Source organism: Ictidomys tridecemlineatus, chromosome 2 (assembly GCF_052094955.1).
Source record: "Ictidomys tridecemlineatus isolate mIctTri1 chromosome 2, mIctTri1.hap1, whole genome shotgun sequence".
Lineage (NCBI taxonomy): Eukaryota > Metazoa > Chordata > Mammalia > Rodentia > Sciuridae > Ictidomys > Ictidomys tridecemlineatus.
In genome coordinates, this window is record NC_135478.1 from 177729562 (window position 1) to 177746248 (window position 16687).

Below are 16687 nucleotides of genomic sequence, written 5' to 3' on the forward strand. Positions count from 1 at the left end.
AATAAAGATATTAATATGTACCTGAGTACAGTTTTCTTTTCTCTTCCTTCCTTTCTTTCTTAACTTTGGAATAACTTGACCAAATTTATTCAACTCAGCTATCTTTTTTTTAAATATCTTTATTTTATTTATGTATGTGGTGCTGAGGATTGAACTCAGTGCCTCACACATGTAAGGCAAGCACTCAACCCCAGCCCCTCTACTCAGCTATCTTTATGGTGTCTTCTTTTTTTTAACCAACAAAGTAGTATAAAAAATGAGGATTAATATTTAACAATAAAAATAATTGTTTTTTACAGCAAAAGAAACAATCAAGAGGGCTGGAATTGTAGCTCAGTGGCAGAGCATGTGCCTAGCATGTGTGAGGCAGCATTCTGCTGTCATATATAACAAATTAGAATAAAAAAAATCTTTAAAAAAACATAAAAATAAACAAATAAAATAAAGGCACACTGTCCAACTACAACTCCAAAAACATTTTTTTAAAAAGAAAGAAACAATCAAGAACATGAAGAGAGAACCTACAGGAGGGGAGAAAATCTGTGCCACCTACAACTCAGGGTGTTAATTTCCAGGATATACAAATAACTCAAAAAGCGTAATGCCAATAATAATAGTAATAACCCAATCAATAAATGGGCAAAGAAACTGAACAAACCTTCTCAAAAGAATAAATATGAATGATCAACAAATATAAGAAAAAATGTTCAACATCTCTAGCAATCAGGGAAATGCAAATCTCACTCACTAAAAATGGAACCACCATTTAACTCCTAGGCATATATCCAAAGGATTTAAAAATCAGCATACTGCAGTGACACAACCACATTACACACATAGTAGCTCAATTCACAATAGCTAAGCTATGGAACCAACCTAGATGGTCATCAGATGAATGGATAAAGAAATTGTGATACACACACACACACAAAATGGAATATTATTCAGCCATGAAAGAAGAATGACTTTATGATATTTGCCAGTAAATGGATAGATCTGGAGAATATTGTTCTAAGTGAAATGAGCCAATCCCAAAAAAACAAAGGTCAAATGTTTTCACTGATACGTAGAAGCTAAATCACAAAAAAGGGGGACAAGGGAAGAAGAGAAGTTCAGTAGATTAGACAAAAGGGAACGAAAGGAAGGAGGGGGATAGGAATAGAAAAAAGTAGAATAAATCTAACATAATTTACCTATTATGTACACATATGAAAATACCTAAGTGAATCCTACCATCATGCCCACCAACAAGAATGTGGTCCCAATTAGAATAAGATATAATCTATGCTTGTATAATTCTATCAAAATGGATTCTGTATGTATAACTAAGAAAAAACAATAAAAAATAAATAAAATGTTAACCTTAACATGAACAATCCTGACCTCTCATTCTTGCATAAACATCTTCAAAAATTAATAAAATAAGCTATCACAACTTCATAGAATCATAGCATTTTACAGCTAGAAAAGAACACAGATCCAGTTTGAACTTTCACTATAAAAAATGATACTCAAGTTTGTTCCTTTTCATGCAGCTAGTTAGAGGGATTGAGAGCTGTAGTGCTCTTTGAAGATACAATGCTTCATCTTTTCTTTGTGAACCTGCTTTTGATTTTTGCTTTTCTTTTTTCTTTCTTCTTTTTTTTGAAGTTATAGATGAACACAATGCCTTTGTTTTATTTATTTATTTTTATGTGGTGCTGAGGATTGAACCCAGTGCCTCACATGTGCTAGGCAAGTGCTTTACCACTGAGCTACAACCCAGGCCCCTGGTTTTGCTTTTTTTAAGTACAGCAAACTTTAGAAAAAAACCAGGAATCATATTTTCTGCTTTTCTTCCCTTTTAAAAATATATTTCACTGAATCAAAACAAAGAAAGAAACACTCTCACAGTCTTAACTCTGCTGCAGAGCACAGTCTTAACTCTGCTGCAGAGCAGCTATATGAACTTCAGCACATAACTTTCAGAATTTCCACCTGTTGACCCATAAAGATAACTCACCCATAAAGTAATTTTCAAATATAATTATAAAAGTTTAGTGATTTAGAACATTTTGAAATGTCTTATAAACTGCTAAGTCCTAAATAACCATGATTTTTTTTAAAATCACTAATAACCAGATAGGTGGCAAAAATAAGAAAGATTCTTAGCCAGACATGGTGTATACTTGTAATCCCAGCAACTGAGGCCGAGGCAGGAGGATTGCAAGTTCAAGACCAGCTTCAGCAACTTAGTGAGGCCCTAAGCTACTAAGCAAGATCCTGTCTCAAAATTTAAAACAAAATTTAAATTTTTAAAAAGGAATGGGGATGTGGCTCAGTGGTAAGGCAACTCTGGGTTTAATCCCTGGTACCAAAAAATAATAATAGTTAAAATAATAAGGAAGATTCTTGAAAATTACTTTCAAAAGATTCATCAAAGGAGAGAAAAAATAAATGCATAGTTCTAGCATGTTTAAGATCTGGTGTTAGAGTGCAAAGAAGTTAATTGAAATTAAATTTTAATTAAATTAATTTCAACTGTTTCACCAAAATTAAACAATGAGCTGCAAATCAAAATAACAATATAATATAATGAAGACAAGTCTCGGACAAGTGCACTAAAAAAAAAAAAATAGGCCTATGTCTTCATATGCAAAAAATATTTTAAAGTATACTAAGTCAAAGTTAACTTCCATTCTTTTTCCAAAAGAACAGAATTTCATTTTAGGGCTACTGTACATCTCAGCAATAAAGTGCATGGTTAGAATGTATGAAGATCTAGGTTTAATCCCCAATATCAAAAAAAAGAAAGAAAGAAAAATTAACTTTATTAGGGCAAGTTTGTAAACACATAAACACAATAATTTTTCTTAATTAAAAACACCATATTTGCATGTTAATCCATTCTTTCAGGAAGAAAAAGACTTCCAATGAAATTTAATGCCATGTTTTTATAATAAAATGAGAAAGGTTTCAAAAAAATCCTAAAAAGCAACATTTACATTTCAATTTAACTATGGGGAGTATTGTTTTGATATGTATTTTAACATAAAAGTAAAACACTAGCTCCCTAGAGAACTCTTCCAATGCTCTGAGCACTTAAGAGTGCATGAACCTTATCAGAAAAATAGTTTGAGCATTTCTTTAGAGGTTCACCATATTCCAAGCCATATGACCTTGCAACCCAAGGCAAAATTGATTAAATCAGGGAAACAATGCTAGCTCAAAGGAAGCCATCCAAAGACTGTCACTAGTTACCAATTCCATTACCTACCATAAGAACCTCCCAGACTGTGAATTGATTGTATATGCTATTCTTTTTATAAAAGTATGAATACAAGAAAAGGTAGAGCCTGAGGCAGCAATAAGCAGAAGCTTTGAGATACAAGAATGAGTAAACAGAAAAATGAGCAAGTGAAAAGACTGACGCTTAATCCACAGCACAAGTAAGAAAAAGCCCACAGTAACAGAAAAAGAAGCAAAAATTCAGGAACTGAGGTTTAAGAACAGGTGCTAGGTTGATATTACAGATTGAACAATGTTCTACTCTCCATTATACCTATGAGAAAGGTTCCTCTGCATTCTCACTGACCAAAAATGTATCTATTGCTGGATGGCTGTCCCCAAAATAATTTGAAAATATCTCATCTCCACCATCTGAAAAAGACATTCAAACTCTTCTTGCATGCTCTATTTCTCAAACTTAATACGAGACAAGTACAAATACATTAAAAATTACATGTTTTGTTTAATCACATGCCACATGTTTGAAAAAAACACAAATGTGCTATGGAAAAAAATTATTGTAGTCCTTTTTTTTTTTTTTTTTGGTAATAGGGATTGAACCCAGTAACCACTGAACTGCATCACCACTTTATTTTATTTTTTGCTTTAAGACAGTTCTCACTAAGTTGCTGAAGGTCTTACTAAGTTGCTGTGGCTGGCCTTGAACTTGTGATCCTCCTGCCTCAGTTTTCTGAGTCTCTCAGATTACAGGGATGCACAACTACACCCAGCCATTTTATTCATTTTTTTAATAAGTATAAGTGCCTGGTACATAATACTCTGCTAAGGTTATGATTCAAATATTAATGTATTATCATAACCTTCAAGGAATTCAGTCTTATGGAAGAGTTTAAAGAAAGGCAAAGTTATGCAGAAAGAGCTATATGAAAATATTTATGTGATTATTAAAGGAATCAAATAATGAAAAATATTACGCTTTGCCAGAGAAGGAGAACAGAACTCACAAGAGCTGGCATACCCAATGAAATCTGTTAAGTATCAAGAACATTCTAAGTTAGGAAAGAGAAAATGTGCAAATGAATAAATGTGAGAATCTCTTGCACACTCAGAAATAATAAGTAGTTTAGAATTAAATAGTATCCATGGTAAATATTTTTAGAATGACAAAAGGCAAAGTTGATAAAGTTAAAAAGAGGCCACATCATGAAGTGGCTCATGCCCATTAAAGACAAGGGCCTTCATTCTATTTCTTAATGAGAAACAACTGAATAATTATATCAAGTGGAAAAAAACAACCTGATGTGGTTTTAGAAAGATGAAGTATGCAGTTTTCCTATTTTCAGAAAAGGCAGACTAGGTATTTGCTTCCCATGGAAAACAACTAAAAATGTTTTCTCAAACATAAAGACATTTCAAAAGAGCAATGAAATGATAACACAAATATCAGACCAAATGTGAAGCAAAAGAAGTGAACCCAAAGAATAAAGAAGCAAATGCACTTGTAATCTTAAAACATTTGCTAATTCCAGAATGAATCTTGATAGCCTCTGAGGCAAAGTAGGGGACAGGGGCTAAAACTGAGTTTAATGCTTATTTTAAGAGAAATAAATCCTCTCTGAATGACTCAGATATTAAAAAAAAAAAAAAAAAAAAAAAGATCTCTCAAGTAAAATATCCAACCCCATAGCAAAACACAACCAGGCAAATAGGGGAAACTGGACTCACAGTAGACAGAGCTAACAAACAACACTAAGATAAATTTGTAAAAACCAATAACACTGTCCTGCTGAATTCAGATAACAAAAAACCTCAATAGAATATGTTCAAGAAACAGGAAATATGAGAGTTGATGCAACATTTTAGGAAAAGAAAAAAAATCGAACTTCTAAAAAATTACACAATGAAGAAAAAAATAAATAAAAATTAAATAATGACCAAGATTTAGTAAAATAGTATTACTTAGATTAGCTTATCCACAATCTATCAGTTGCTAAAGAAAAAATTAATAGAATGGAAGATCATCTAATTTAGAGGAAAGGAAAAAAAACACTTCAGAAAACAGCAGGGAGAAACAAAAATATAAAATAAAGGGGGTAAAGAACTTATAACAATAATTGAGTGTAAATTTTTTTAAAAGAGAGAGAGAAAAAGAGAATTTTTTAATATTTATTTTTTAGTTTCCAGTGGACACAACATCTTTATTTTATTTTTATGTGGTGCTGAGGATTGAACCCAGAGCCCCGCGCATGCCAGGCGAGCGTGCTACTGTTTGAGACAAACCCCCAGCCCTTGAGCGTAAATTTAATCACAATCTCAAGAAACAGAACAGTGTAGACTTGAAGAAATCACGGGTTAGAAATAAAGGAGACAAATTCATACAATGAACATAGAAAACGAACTGCAAATGAGATGAATAAAAGAAACCACTTTCTGATACTGAGAGGAATCAAAAAGGAAGAAAATCTCAAAAGATGCCAAAGGAGCCGAGTACAATGGCACATGACTGTAATGTCAGTGACTTTGAGAGCTGGACAGGAGGATCGCAAATTTGAGGCCAGTTTCAACAATTTAGCGAGACCCTATTTCAAAATACAAAATAAAAAGGCTGAGGTGCTTTACCACTGAGCACATCCATAGCTCAGTGGTACAGTGCCCCTAAATTCAATCCCTAGTACCACAAAAAAAAAAAAAAGGCAGCAGCAGCAGCAGCCAAAGGAAACAGCAGATCATAGTCCTGACAGTTTCTCATAACTCATTTAGAAGCCAGAATACAATGGGATGATATCTTCTACATGAAAAAAACTAATAAGAATTAATTCTATAAGGAAGAATGGAAGAGTGATATAGTGTGGTTGTGGAGTGTCCCCCAGGGCCTGTTGAGTGAGTTCTCAAGTTGGTGCTATTGAAAGGTGGTAGAAAACTTCAAGAGGTAGGACTTCGTAGGAGATCTTAAGTCAGTGGGGACATGCTTTCAAGGGGGCTATACAACTCTAGTGTCTTTCTCTCCCTTCTTCACTTCCCCACCAAGAGGTGAATGACCTCTACCATACACTTCCACCATTATGTGCTGTGTCACCACAGGCCCAAAGCAATGAGGCCAACCAGTCACGGTGATACCCCCAAAACTATGATCAAAAATAAAAATAAACTTTTTCTCTTTAAAATCTGATTTCTTAGAGTTTTCTTACAGTAACAGAAAGCTAACACAAAGGGAAGAGGGACAGATACCCAATTTAAAAATGGGCAAAGGGTTTGAATAGACATTCCTCTAAAGAACATATATAAGTGGTCAATAGGCACAATAAGACACAGTCAATATCATTAGTTATTAGGGAAATGTAAATTAAAATGACAATGAGTTTCTGTTTTGTTTTGTTTTAGGTACTGGGGATTGAACCCAGAGGTGCTTTACCACTGAGCCACATCCTTAGCCCCTTTTTATATTTTATTAGAGACAGGATCTTGCTGAGTTGCTTAGAGCCTCTATAAGTTGCTGAGACTGGCCTCGAACTCACAATCCTCCTGCCTCAGCCTCCCAAGACACTGGGATTACAGGCATGAATATCTATACCTGGATTGAGATACTTTTTCCACATCCAATACAACTGCTCTATTAAAAAGAAAAACGTTGGAAAGAAGTAGAAAACTTAGAACCTTCACACATTCCTGATGGGAATAGAAAATAGTGCAGATGCCTTGGAAACAATTTGGCATCCCTCAAAATGTTAACATAGAGTTGTTATATGACCTGTCATAGATATTCTTAGGAATAAACATATCCAAGAGAATTTGTTTAAATATGTCCACACAAAAAAATAGACACAAAACTTGTTCATAGCAGCCTTAATTTATAATTGCTAAAAAGCAGAAAAAATGTCCATCAACCAATAGATAAACAAAAAGTGGCATACTCACACAATGAAATACTATTAGTCTTTAAAAAAGGATGAATGATCTATCCTGAAAAATGAATAAATCTTGAAAATACTATGCCAAATGAAGGAAGCCAAACATAAAATGCCTTAAATGTATGATCCATTTATATGAAATCAGCAGAATATTCTACAGCAATAAAAATTAAGCAACTAAACAATCAACATGGATGAATCATTTTTTAAAGGCATACTATTTTCAAAAAGTTGGGTACTGCAGTTTTAGGTAACATAAAAAAACAAAAAAAATCAACACGAGATGTTGAAGAATTATGTCAGCAAGATAACATAATTTCCAGCATTTCAGCTTGCAGCCACAATAATTTGCATAATTTTTCCAAGCACAAAAAATACCTTCACAAGATCAAAGAAAAGCAGGTGAGACATTACAGCATCTGAGTATAGGACAGAAAAAAGAAATGACACATTAATAGAAATGGCCATGTACCCTTTCCCCACCCCAGGCACCTTGGCACAAAAATACCTTCTGGGAGAGGGACAGAGAAAGAAATGAGCACTGGACTTTGGCTTGGACCCTAACAGCAAGCATTCCACAGTGAAACCCTAATATCCCACATTCTGTGCTAGCACTTGCAGACCAGACCTCCTGACCCATCCCACCACCAGGTTAATACCCCAAAAACCCAGTCTCTGAGTAGCCCCATATTTTGGGTCTATTCGAGCAATAAGCCAAACCCTGTGGCCCAGACTCCAGGTTAGCATTAAAGACTTATCTCCAGGACTAATTCAGCACCAGACAGCACCACAGACCTAGCTAGGCTTCAAGTCTGCCCTCTGCAACAGCTTAGCACCCACAGACACTAGAATCAGGCAAGCCCCCGCAGCATCATGCTCCAAACCAGATCACGTGGCCCCAGTTCAGGCCCACCACAATACCATATAGGCATCTATAGCCTCAGACATAAAGCCAGACACCAGAGAAAAACTCCAGATCTGCCTCTGTGGCCCCACTTTTCAGCAAACCCAGCATCCCAGTCTGCTCCAGCAGACCAAGTGTCTAGGCCCATGCCAGTAGAACACAACATCGAGTCACAAAGCCATAACTTAGACCTGTCCTTATTACCCAAGCTCCAAGCCAACCCTCATGGACCTACATTCCAGGCCAATACTATATATAAAAGAGGTCCAGAAACTCCCCTATAGATTCATTCATGCCCCAGGCTACCCCTAGTAGACTCAGGACAAAGACCCAATCCACAGACTTAAAACCCAGACTCACCACAAATCCAGGCCACACCCATGGATTCAGGTTTCAAATCTGTCCCAGAGGATCTGGGTACCAGAATGTTCTAGCACTCAGCTTCATCTTGCAGATTCAGGCTCAGAGTCAGTCCCAGTATCAGATCAGTGTCCAAGGACATAGGTTTCAGGCTGGCCCTCACAAATACAGGCTCCAGTCATGTAAGAGTAAAGCTAACTCAACAGATCCACCACAGTGGGAGCTAACCTAGCACTATGGACCCAGGATGAAGGCCTAAACCAGCAGACTCAAGCTGATATAAATTTAAAAACTGTTGAGAGTCGCCCCAGCTCCAAAGACTAACTTCCCCCATCCCCCAAGAAGAGCCGTCCAATGGTGAGCCCTGCTGGCTCACATGATCCTTACCCACCAATCAGAGCCCTACTGGCTCACCTTAATCCTACCCACCAATCAGACTAGCCCTGCTGGCTCACCTGATCCTTACCTTCCAATCAAAAAGCACCCCATGCCAACTGTCAAACCACCCCTGGCTCTATAAATATGCAGAGCCGTTCCTCAATAAATGGGCATTTGCTCTGACGACAAGCCTTGTTTGTTCTTTCATCATTAATAGAGTAGTTATGAAACACCATCAAACACAACAATGTAGGCCAGAAAAAGCAGAGTAACAGGGGCAGAAAATTTATGACAACAGCTTACCAATTCTAGGAAAGACAAATATCCAAGGACAGGAATCTCAAAGATCTCCAAAATCTGAAAAGATCTCAAAGACCTTCCTCATTGGACATAGGCTCCAGATCCAATGCTTTGGACCCTGAAGCCAAACTTATCCAACTGATGACCAGGTACCAAACCAGCCTACCCCAAGGACCCCAGCAACAAGCCTGCACCTGAACCACATCAGATGTCCTACCCACAATCTCTGAACAGGCTCAATGCGGAAGGGCATTCCCAGTCAAATATAGTCTGCATAGACAGGAATAAGTCCCTAATTCTTTAAATGTGCAGATACCAACACAAGGCAACAAGGATCACTAATAATCAGGAAAACCATCAAAGAAAACAAAATAAAGCACCAATAACCAACGATTAAGGAATAGAGATTTACATGCTTCCAAAGAATTCAAAATAATCACCTTAAAGCAGCTCAGAAAGCAACCAAAAAACACAGCTAAATGGAATGAGAGAAAGGACAAAAAAACAAAATGAGAATTTCAACAATTAATTGAAACTATAAAAAAGAACACAATAATGAGAAAATATCCATACATTTCAACAGCTGACTTGATCATGCAAAGGAAAGAATCAGTGACCTCAGAGACAGGTTTAACTACTGAATCAGACAAAAATAAAGATAAAAGAATTTTAAAAAGCAAAGAAAGCTTATAGTAGTTACCATCAAACACACCAATGTAGGCCAAAAGAGGCAGAGAAATGGGCAGAAAAGATGACAAGCTTACCAATTCTAGGAAAGACAAAACTCCAGGGTCAGGAATCTCTAAAAGATCCCCAATTTTACCAATCAAGACCAGAGCAAAATAAACTTTAAAAATCAAAGATAAAACCAAGATCTTGAAAGCAGCAAGAGCAAAGAGGCATATTATATACAAAGGAATTTCAATACAACTAAAAAGCAGATTTTCCAGCAGAAGCCATACAGGCCAGGAGAGATCAATTCAACATGCTAAAAGAAAAATACTGCCAACTAAAAATACTTTTATCAGCAAAACTATCCTTCAGAAATTAAGGAAAAAAATTAGCTTTCCCTAACAAAAGTTGAGAAAGTTCATCACTACTAGACTGCCTTACAAGAAATGCTAAAGGGAGTTTTTCAACAAAAGATGATAATTAGTGACATGAAAATATATGAAAGTAGAAAGCACTGATAAAAGCAAGTACGCATTCAAATTCAGAACACATAGTCAGTCCCATTATCTATGAGAAATACATCTGAGAATTCCTGTTGAATGCCTTAATCCACAGATAGAAATGTACCCCAAATACAAGTACTGCAATGTCATAACTGTCAATCTGATGAGACTAAGTAACTAAAAGGTGTGTATAGCATATACACTATGGATATACTGGACAAAGAGATAATTCATATCCTGCACAGAATGGAGCAAAATAGTACAAGATTTAATCCTGCTACTTAAAACAATGTGCAACTTAAAACATAAATTGTTTATTTCTGAAAATTTCCAATTAATATGTTTGGACCATAGTTGATCACCGACAAGTGAAACCACAGAAATCCAAACAATAGATGGAGAACTACTGTACGTTAATATTGTAATGGTGGTATGCAAGTCACATGTATCTTTAGCAGGAAGGTTAAAAGAGAAAACAATTAAATCATGGCTACAATAATTTTTAAGAAATATGCAATAATAAGATATAAATGGGTACATCAAAATATAAAATACAGGGTGGAGTAAATAAAAAGGTTTTGTGCAAAGTTCAATTGTGATCAGTGTAAAATAACCTGTTAACTATAGGGTGTTTTACGAAAGTCTCATGATAATCATCAAGATCTGTTAATAGATACATTAAAAGAATAAAAAATAAGAGGATTTGGGATGTAGCTCGGTGATACAACATGGGTTTAGCATTCAAAAGGCCCTGGGTTCAATCCCTAGAGTCCCAAAAAATAAATGAAAAGAAATCAAAGTATCTCAAAAATTTTAAAATCACCTTATCACAAAGAAAGACAGCAAGAAAGGAGTAAAGGACCCACAAAAGAAACAGAAAACAATCAACAAAGTAACAACAGTATCACAGTCAACTATCACAGTCAAAAGACACAGTGACTGAATAAATTTTTTACAAAAACAAAAGACCCAACTATGCATTCCCTAAGACACTCATTTCACTTTTAGGAATATACACAGACTGAATGTGAGGAACATGAAGAAGTAGAAAATAAAAATGGAAACTAAAGAGACAAGAGCTAGCTACAGCTACATTGATAAAACAGACTATAGGCCAAAAACCGTAAAAAGAGACAGATTATTTTATAAAGATAAAGGAGGACAATTCAGTAAGATGACATAAAAACCATAATTATATATGCACAATACATAGAAGTACCTTAATATTTAAAGCTAATACCAATCTATCAATTGAGTGAGCAAGAGAGAGAGAGAAATGCCAAATAATAGGGGACTTCAATACCCCACCTTAAGCAATGTACAGATCACCAAGAAGTAAGGAAATAGCAGACCTGAACCACACTGTACACCAAATGGATCTAACAGACATTTATAGAACATTCCATCCAAGAGCAGCAGAATATATATTCTTCTCAACTTCAAAGGAACACTCCTCAAGATAGATCATATGTTAGGCCACAAAACAAGTCTTAAAAAATAGAAGAAAACTAAAATTATACCAAGTATCTCTTCTGATCACAATGATATGAAACTAAAAATCAATAACAGGTTAAATTCTGGAAAATTTACAAATGTGGAAATTAAACAGCATGATCCCAAACAACCATGGATCAAAAAAGAAATTAAAAGGGAAATTTTAAAATATCTCTAGAAAAACAAAAATGGACAATACACAACATACCAAAACTTATGGGATAAAGCAAAAGTAATTCTGAGATGGAATTCTATAGCAATAAACACCCACATCAAAATAGAAAATCTCAAATGAGCTAGTAACATTAAATTTCAAGAACTAGGAAAAAAAAAAAAACTAAGCCTAAAGTTATTAGATGAAAGAAAATAATACAGATCCAAGCAGAAATAGAAGAAATAAAAGATTAGAAACATAATAGGAGGCGCTGGGGTTGTGGCTCAGTGGTAGAGTACTTGCCTAGCACGTGTGAGGCACTGGGTTCAATCCTTAAAATAAAATAAAATAAATCCATAAAAATAAATAAATAGGTGCTGGGATTGTGGCTCAGTGGTAGAGCGCCCCCCTAGCACAGGCGGGACCTGGGTTCGATCCTTAGCACCTCATAAAAAAAATAAAGACATTGTATTGTGTCCATCTGCACCTAAAAAATAAATAAATAAATAAATATAAATAAATAAATAAATAAATAAAGGTATAAGAAAAAAAAATAGGAAAGATCAACTAAGGTATAGTTCAGTTTACACCTAGCAATGCATGAAGCCTTGAGTTCAATCCCCAGAACTGCCCCCTCAAATCAACAAAACTAAGAACTGATGTTTTGAAAAGATACACAAATTCAAAAAAACTTTAATTAGACTAAGGGAAAAAAAGGGCTCAAATTACAATTGATACCTCAGAAATACAAGGATCATAATTTATGAAAAATTATAGAGCAACAAATTGAATAAATTCCTAGACATATACAACCTACCAAGACTAAATCATGAGGAAACAAAATCTGAACAGACCAATAATAAGTAACAAAATTGAATCTATAATAAAAAGTATCCCATCAAAGCAAAGTTCAGGAACTTAACACTTCCACTTATGAAATTCTGACAAACATTTAAAGATTAACATTAATTGTTCTCGCTCTTTCAAAACACAGAAGAGGAGGGGATGCTTTTAAACTCATTTTTTGAGGTTACCATACCCTGATACCAAGGCCAAGCAAAGACACTACAAGAAGAGAAAATTACAGGTCAATATCCCTAATCAATATAGATGCAAAATTCTCAATAAAATACTATCAAATTCAACAGCATATTATATAAGGATCATTACAATGACCAAAGGGTATTTATCCTTGGGATACAAAGATGGTTCAACATACACAAATCAATGAAAGTGATTGACCACATTAACACATTGAAGAAAAGAAAACATATGATCCTGTCAACAGGTGCAGAAAAGCCATTTGGCAAAATTCAACATCCTTTCATAAAGTAAAAAAAACTCTCAACAAATTAGCTGTCAAAAGAGTGTGCTTCAACACAATAGACACCATATATAATACATATACAATACCAAAGGTAACATTGTACTCACTGGTAAAATGTTCAAAGCTTTTACTCTAAGATCAGGAAGAGAGGAAGGATATCTACTCTTACCACTCCTATTCAATACAATACTGAAAGTCTTAGCCAGAGATATGAGGAAAGAGAAATAAAAGAATCCAAGCCCAAAAGGAAGAATCATCCCTATTTGCAGCTATGATCTAATATGTAGAAAACCCTTGATATTCCACCAAAAACAGAAAATGAATTTGATAAAGTTGCAGGATACAAAAACCAACATACAAAAATCAGTAATATTGGGCTGAGGATGTGGCTCAAGCGATAGCGCACTCGCCTGGCATGTGCGGGTCACTGGGTTCGATCCTCAGCACCACATAAAAATAAAGATGTTGTGTCCACCGAAAACTAAAAAATAAATATTAAAAAATTCTCAAAAAAAATCAGAAGTATTTCTGAACACTGAAAATGAAAAATAAATCCAGAAAATACTCCAATTTTTAACAGCTACAAAAATGAAATAAAATACTTAGGTACAAATTTACTAAGTAGGTAAAAGATCTATACAACAAAAACCATAAAAATTGATGAAAGAAATTGAAGATGAAAATAAAACAGTAAATGATTTATTAAACAGCAATAATGAGAATTAAAATAATTCACTTTAATAATTTGGATTTATGTTTTTTTAAACTGGATATCTTCTAGGGCTATTTATTACTTCGTCCCCTTTTCTCTCATGTTCTATCCAATTCTTTTATTTCTGCAGGATATATATTCTTTAAATAAGCGCATTTATAAAACAACATGAATAATAATAATAAAGTTTATAGAAATAAAATTTATAAAAACAATATGAATAATAATAATAAAGTTTATAGAAATAAAATTTATAAAAACAACATGAATAATAATAATAAAGTTTATAGAAATAAAATTTATAAAAACAACATGAATAATAATAATAAAGTTTATAGAAATAAAATTTATAAAAACAACATGAATAATAATAATAAAGTTTATAGAAATAAAATTTATAAAAACAACATGAATAATAATAATAAAGTTTATAGAAATAAAATTTATAAAAACAACATGAATAATAATAATAAAGTTTATAGAAATAAAATTTATAAAAACAACATAAATAATAATAATAAAGTTTATAAAAATAAAAGTGAGAACCTACCTGGAGTCTTGCTAATTGTGCCGTGCGGGCTACTATTTTATTGTATGGCTCCACAATTTTTGCTTTCATCCTAAGAGAGGAAAAAAGAGAAAGAGAAATAAGAACAAAATCATCTTCAAAGGGCTGGGAATATTATAGCTCAGTTGGTACAGTACTTGCCTCACATGCACAAGTACCTGGGTTCAATCCCAAGCACCACACAAAAAAAATCATTTTCAAATATAAACAAATAATTTCATACCATATATTTATAAAATGAATAACAGTACCTATCCACAGCTCCTTGTAAAGCCCCAATTCTTGTCTGCATCATCTGAAGAACACCTGGGAAAACAACAACTTATATTGGCATTACAAGTACAAGGATTCACACTGGGTAAAAATAAATTAATTAAATAAAATTAATATATATACAAATCTAATTTTAACATTTTCTGCCACCACCCTAATCCAAGCAACCAATATCTTTTACTTGCACTGTTATGAAAACCTATAACTAGCTTCCCCCTTCAATGCTTCCCCCCAATGCAATCTGAGGGACCTGAGTATGACTGCTTAATGAGTATTGGGTTTTCATTTGGGGTGGTGAAACAGTTCTTGAACTAGGTAGTGGTACAGTTCTTGAATACTGTAAATGTACTTAATGTCACTAATTTGTATACTTTAAAATGGTTAAAATATTAAATTTTATTACATGTACTTTACTACTATAAAAACAAAGCCTTGAAATCTTCAAAAGTTCAAACTGTATCATACTATTCTTCTGCTTAAAACCCGTCTGTGGTCTCCTCTTCACTATCATACTAAAACTATAGTCCATAGCTTGGTCTGTTAGATCCCACATTATCTGGAAATAGAGTACTTACTCTAGTTAGCCCTTAATTTCCTAAATTAAGACTTGTGCTTAAAAGAAACAATTACTAACAAGATCCCCTACTAATTTAGATTCCCTTTTTTATTCACTTATATAGAATATTATATTTTTACTTTATGTCACAATTATATTAAGTAATTACATATTTAGTTGTATATGTTTAATGTTTTACTCCCCTGCCAGGATATAAATTCCTGATATTAAGGAAAGTATCTTTTTTATTCCCTACTATATAACCAAAGCCTAACTCAGAATCATTAGCAGGTACATGATAAATATTTTTTTTTTTTTAAAGAGAGAGAGAGGAGAGAGAAAAAATTTTTTTAATATTTATTTATTTTTAGGTTTTTTTGGCGGACACAATATCTTTGTTTGTATGTGGTGCTGAGGATCGAACCCGGGCCGCACACATGCCAGGTGAGCATACTACCGCTTGAGCCACATCCCCAGCCCCATGATAAATATTTTTTGAATTAATGAATTATGTATTATACAAATAAACATGGACAGCAAGCATATTACTGCCTTTATAATCCAGGTTTACAACATGATGAAAAAACTACAAAATTATTAGTGTTTTCAGAGATAACTTAAACTTCATTATTTAGGCTTTCCATTATTGTGATTCAATTATTTTGAATTCTACTCCTTAAAACTCAGTTTCTATATTCAAATGGCACAGTCATATTTTGAAAACATAGTAATCTAAATAAATTTAAGTATAGACATCCTTTCATATTCTAAATAAAGTAACATTAGAACTAATAAAACATTCCTATCAGCATACAATGATACATTAATATGGTTCAGTCCAACAGAATCTAACAAGGACCTGAGGATTTTTTTTTTCCTTTCTTTTTGCTGGTTTCTTGGTTCATTCCCCTACTTGTCTTGGTTGTCAGCATTTCCTTACATCTTATTCTCTTCACAATCTACTCTTAATCAGTTTTCACTAATACTCCACTGAAATAGATCTTATCAAGGCCACTTGAAATCTCCAAGTTGCCAAATTCAATAGTCAATTTTGTCTTTAGGGTCACAGACACACTTCATCACTCCCTCCCTAAAATACATTTTTCTCTAGGCTTCAAGTCATCACACCCTTGAGTTTATTGATCCTACTCTTCCTTCCTCTGCTAGATCTCTACATGTTGGAGTACCTCCCAAGACTTGATTCTCAGAAATCTTCTCTACTCCATCTATAATCTTTTGGGGATTTCACTCAATCCCAATGTTTAAATACTCTCTGTTCAATAAAATATTGATATATACATATGTGTGTATACTTATGTACATATGCACATATTATGCACATACATATAT

At 33.9% G+C, this 16687-nt stretch overlaps 1 protein-coding gene across 1 annotated transcript in view; it reads right to left on the reverse strand.

Moving 5' to 3' along the window:
* The window catches only part of Cog5 (component of oligomeric golgi complex 5), a 300246-nt gene that overhangs the window by 273560 nt on the left and 9999 nt on the right, over positions 1-16687 (reverse strand). Inside the window, exons 4-5 of the mRNA XM_005319450.5 lie at positions 14760-14814; positions 14491-14560 (exon numbers count right to left, since the gene is read on the reverse strand). Coding sequence (XP_005319507.2) covers positions 14491-14560; positions 14760-14814 — 125 coding nt within the window. The remainder of the gene's footprint in view (positions 1-14490; positions 14561-14759; positions 14815-16687) is intronic.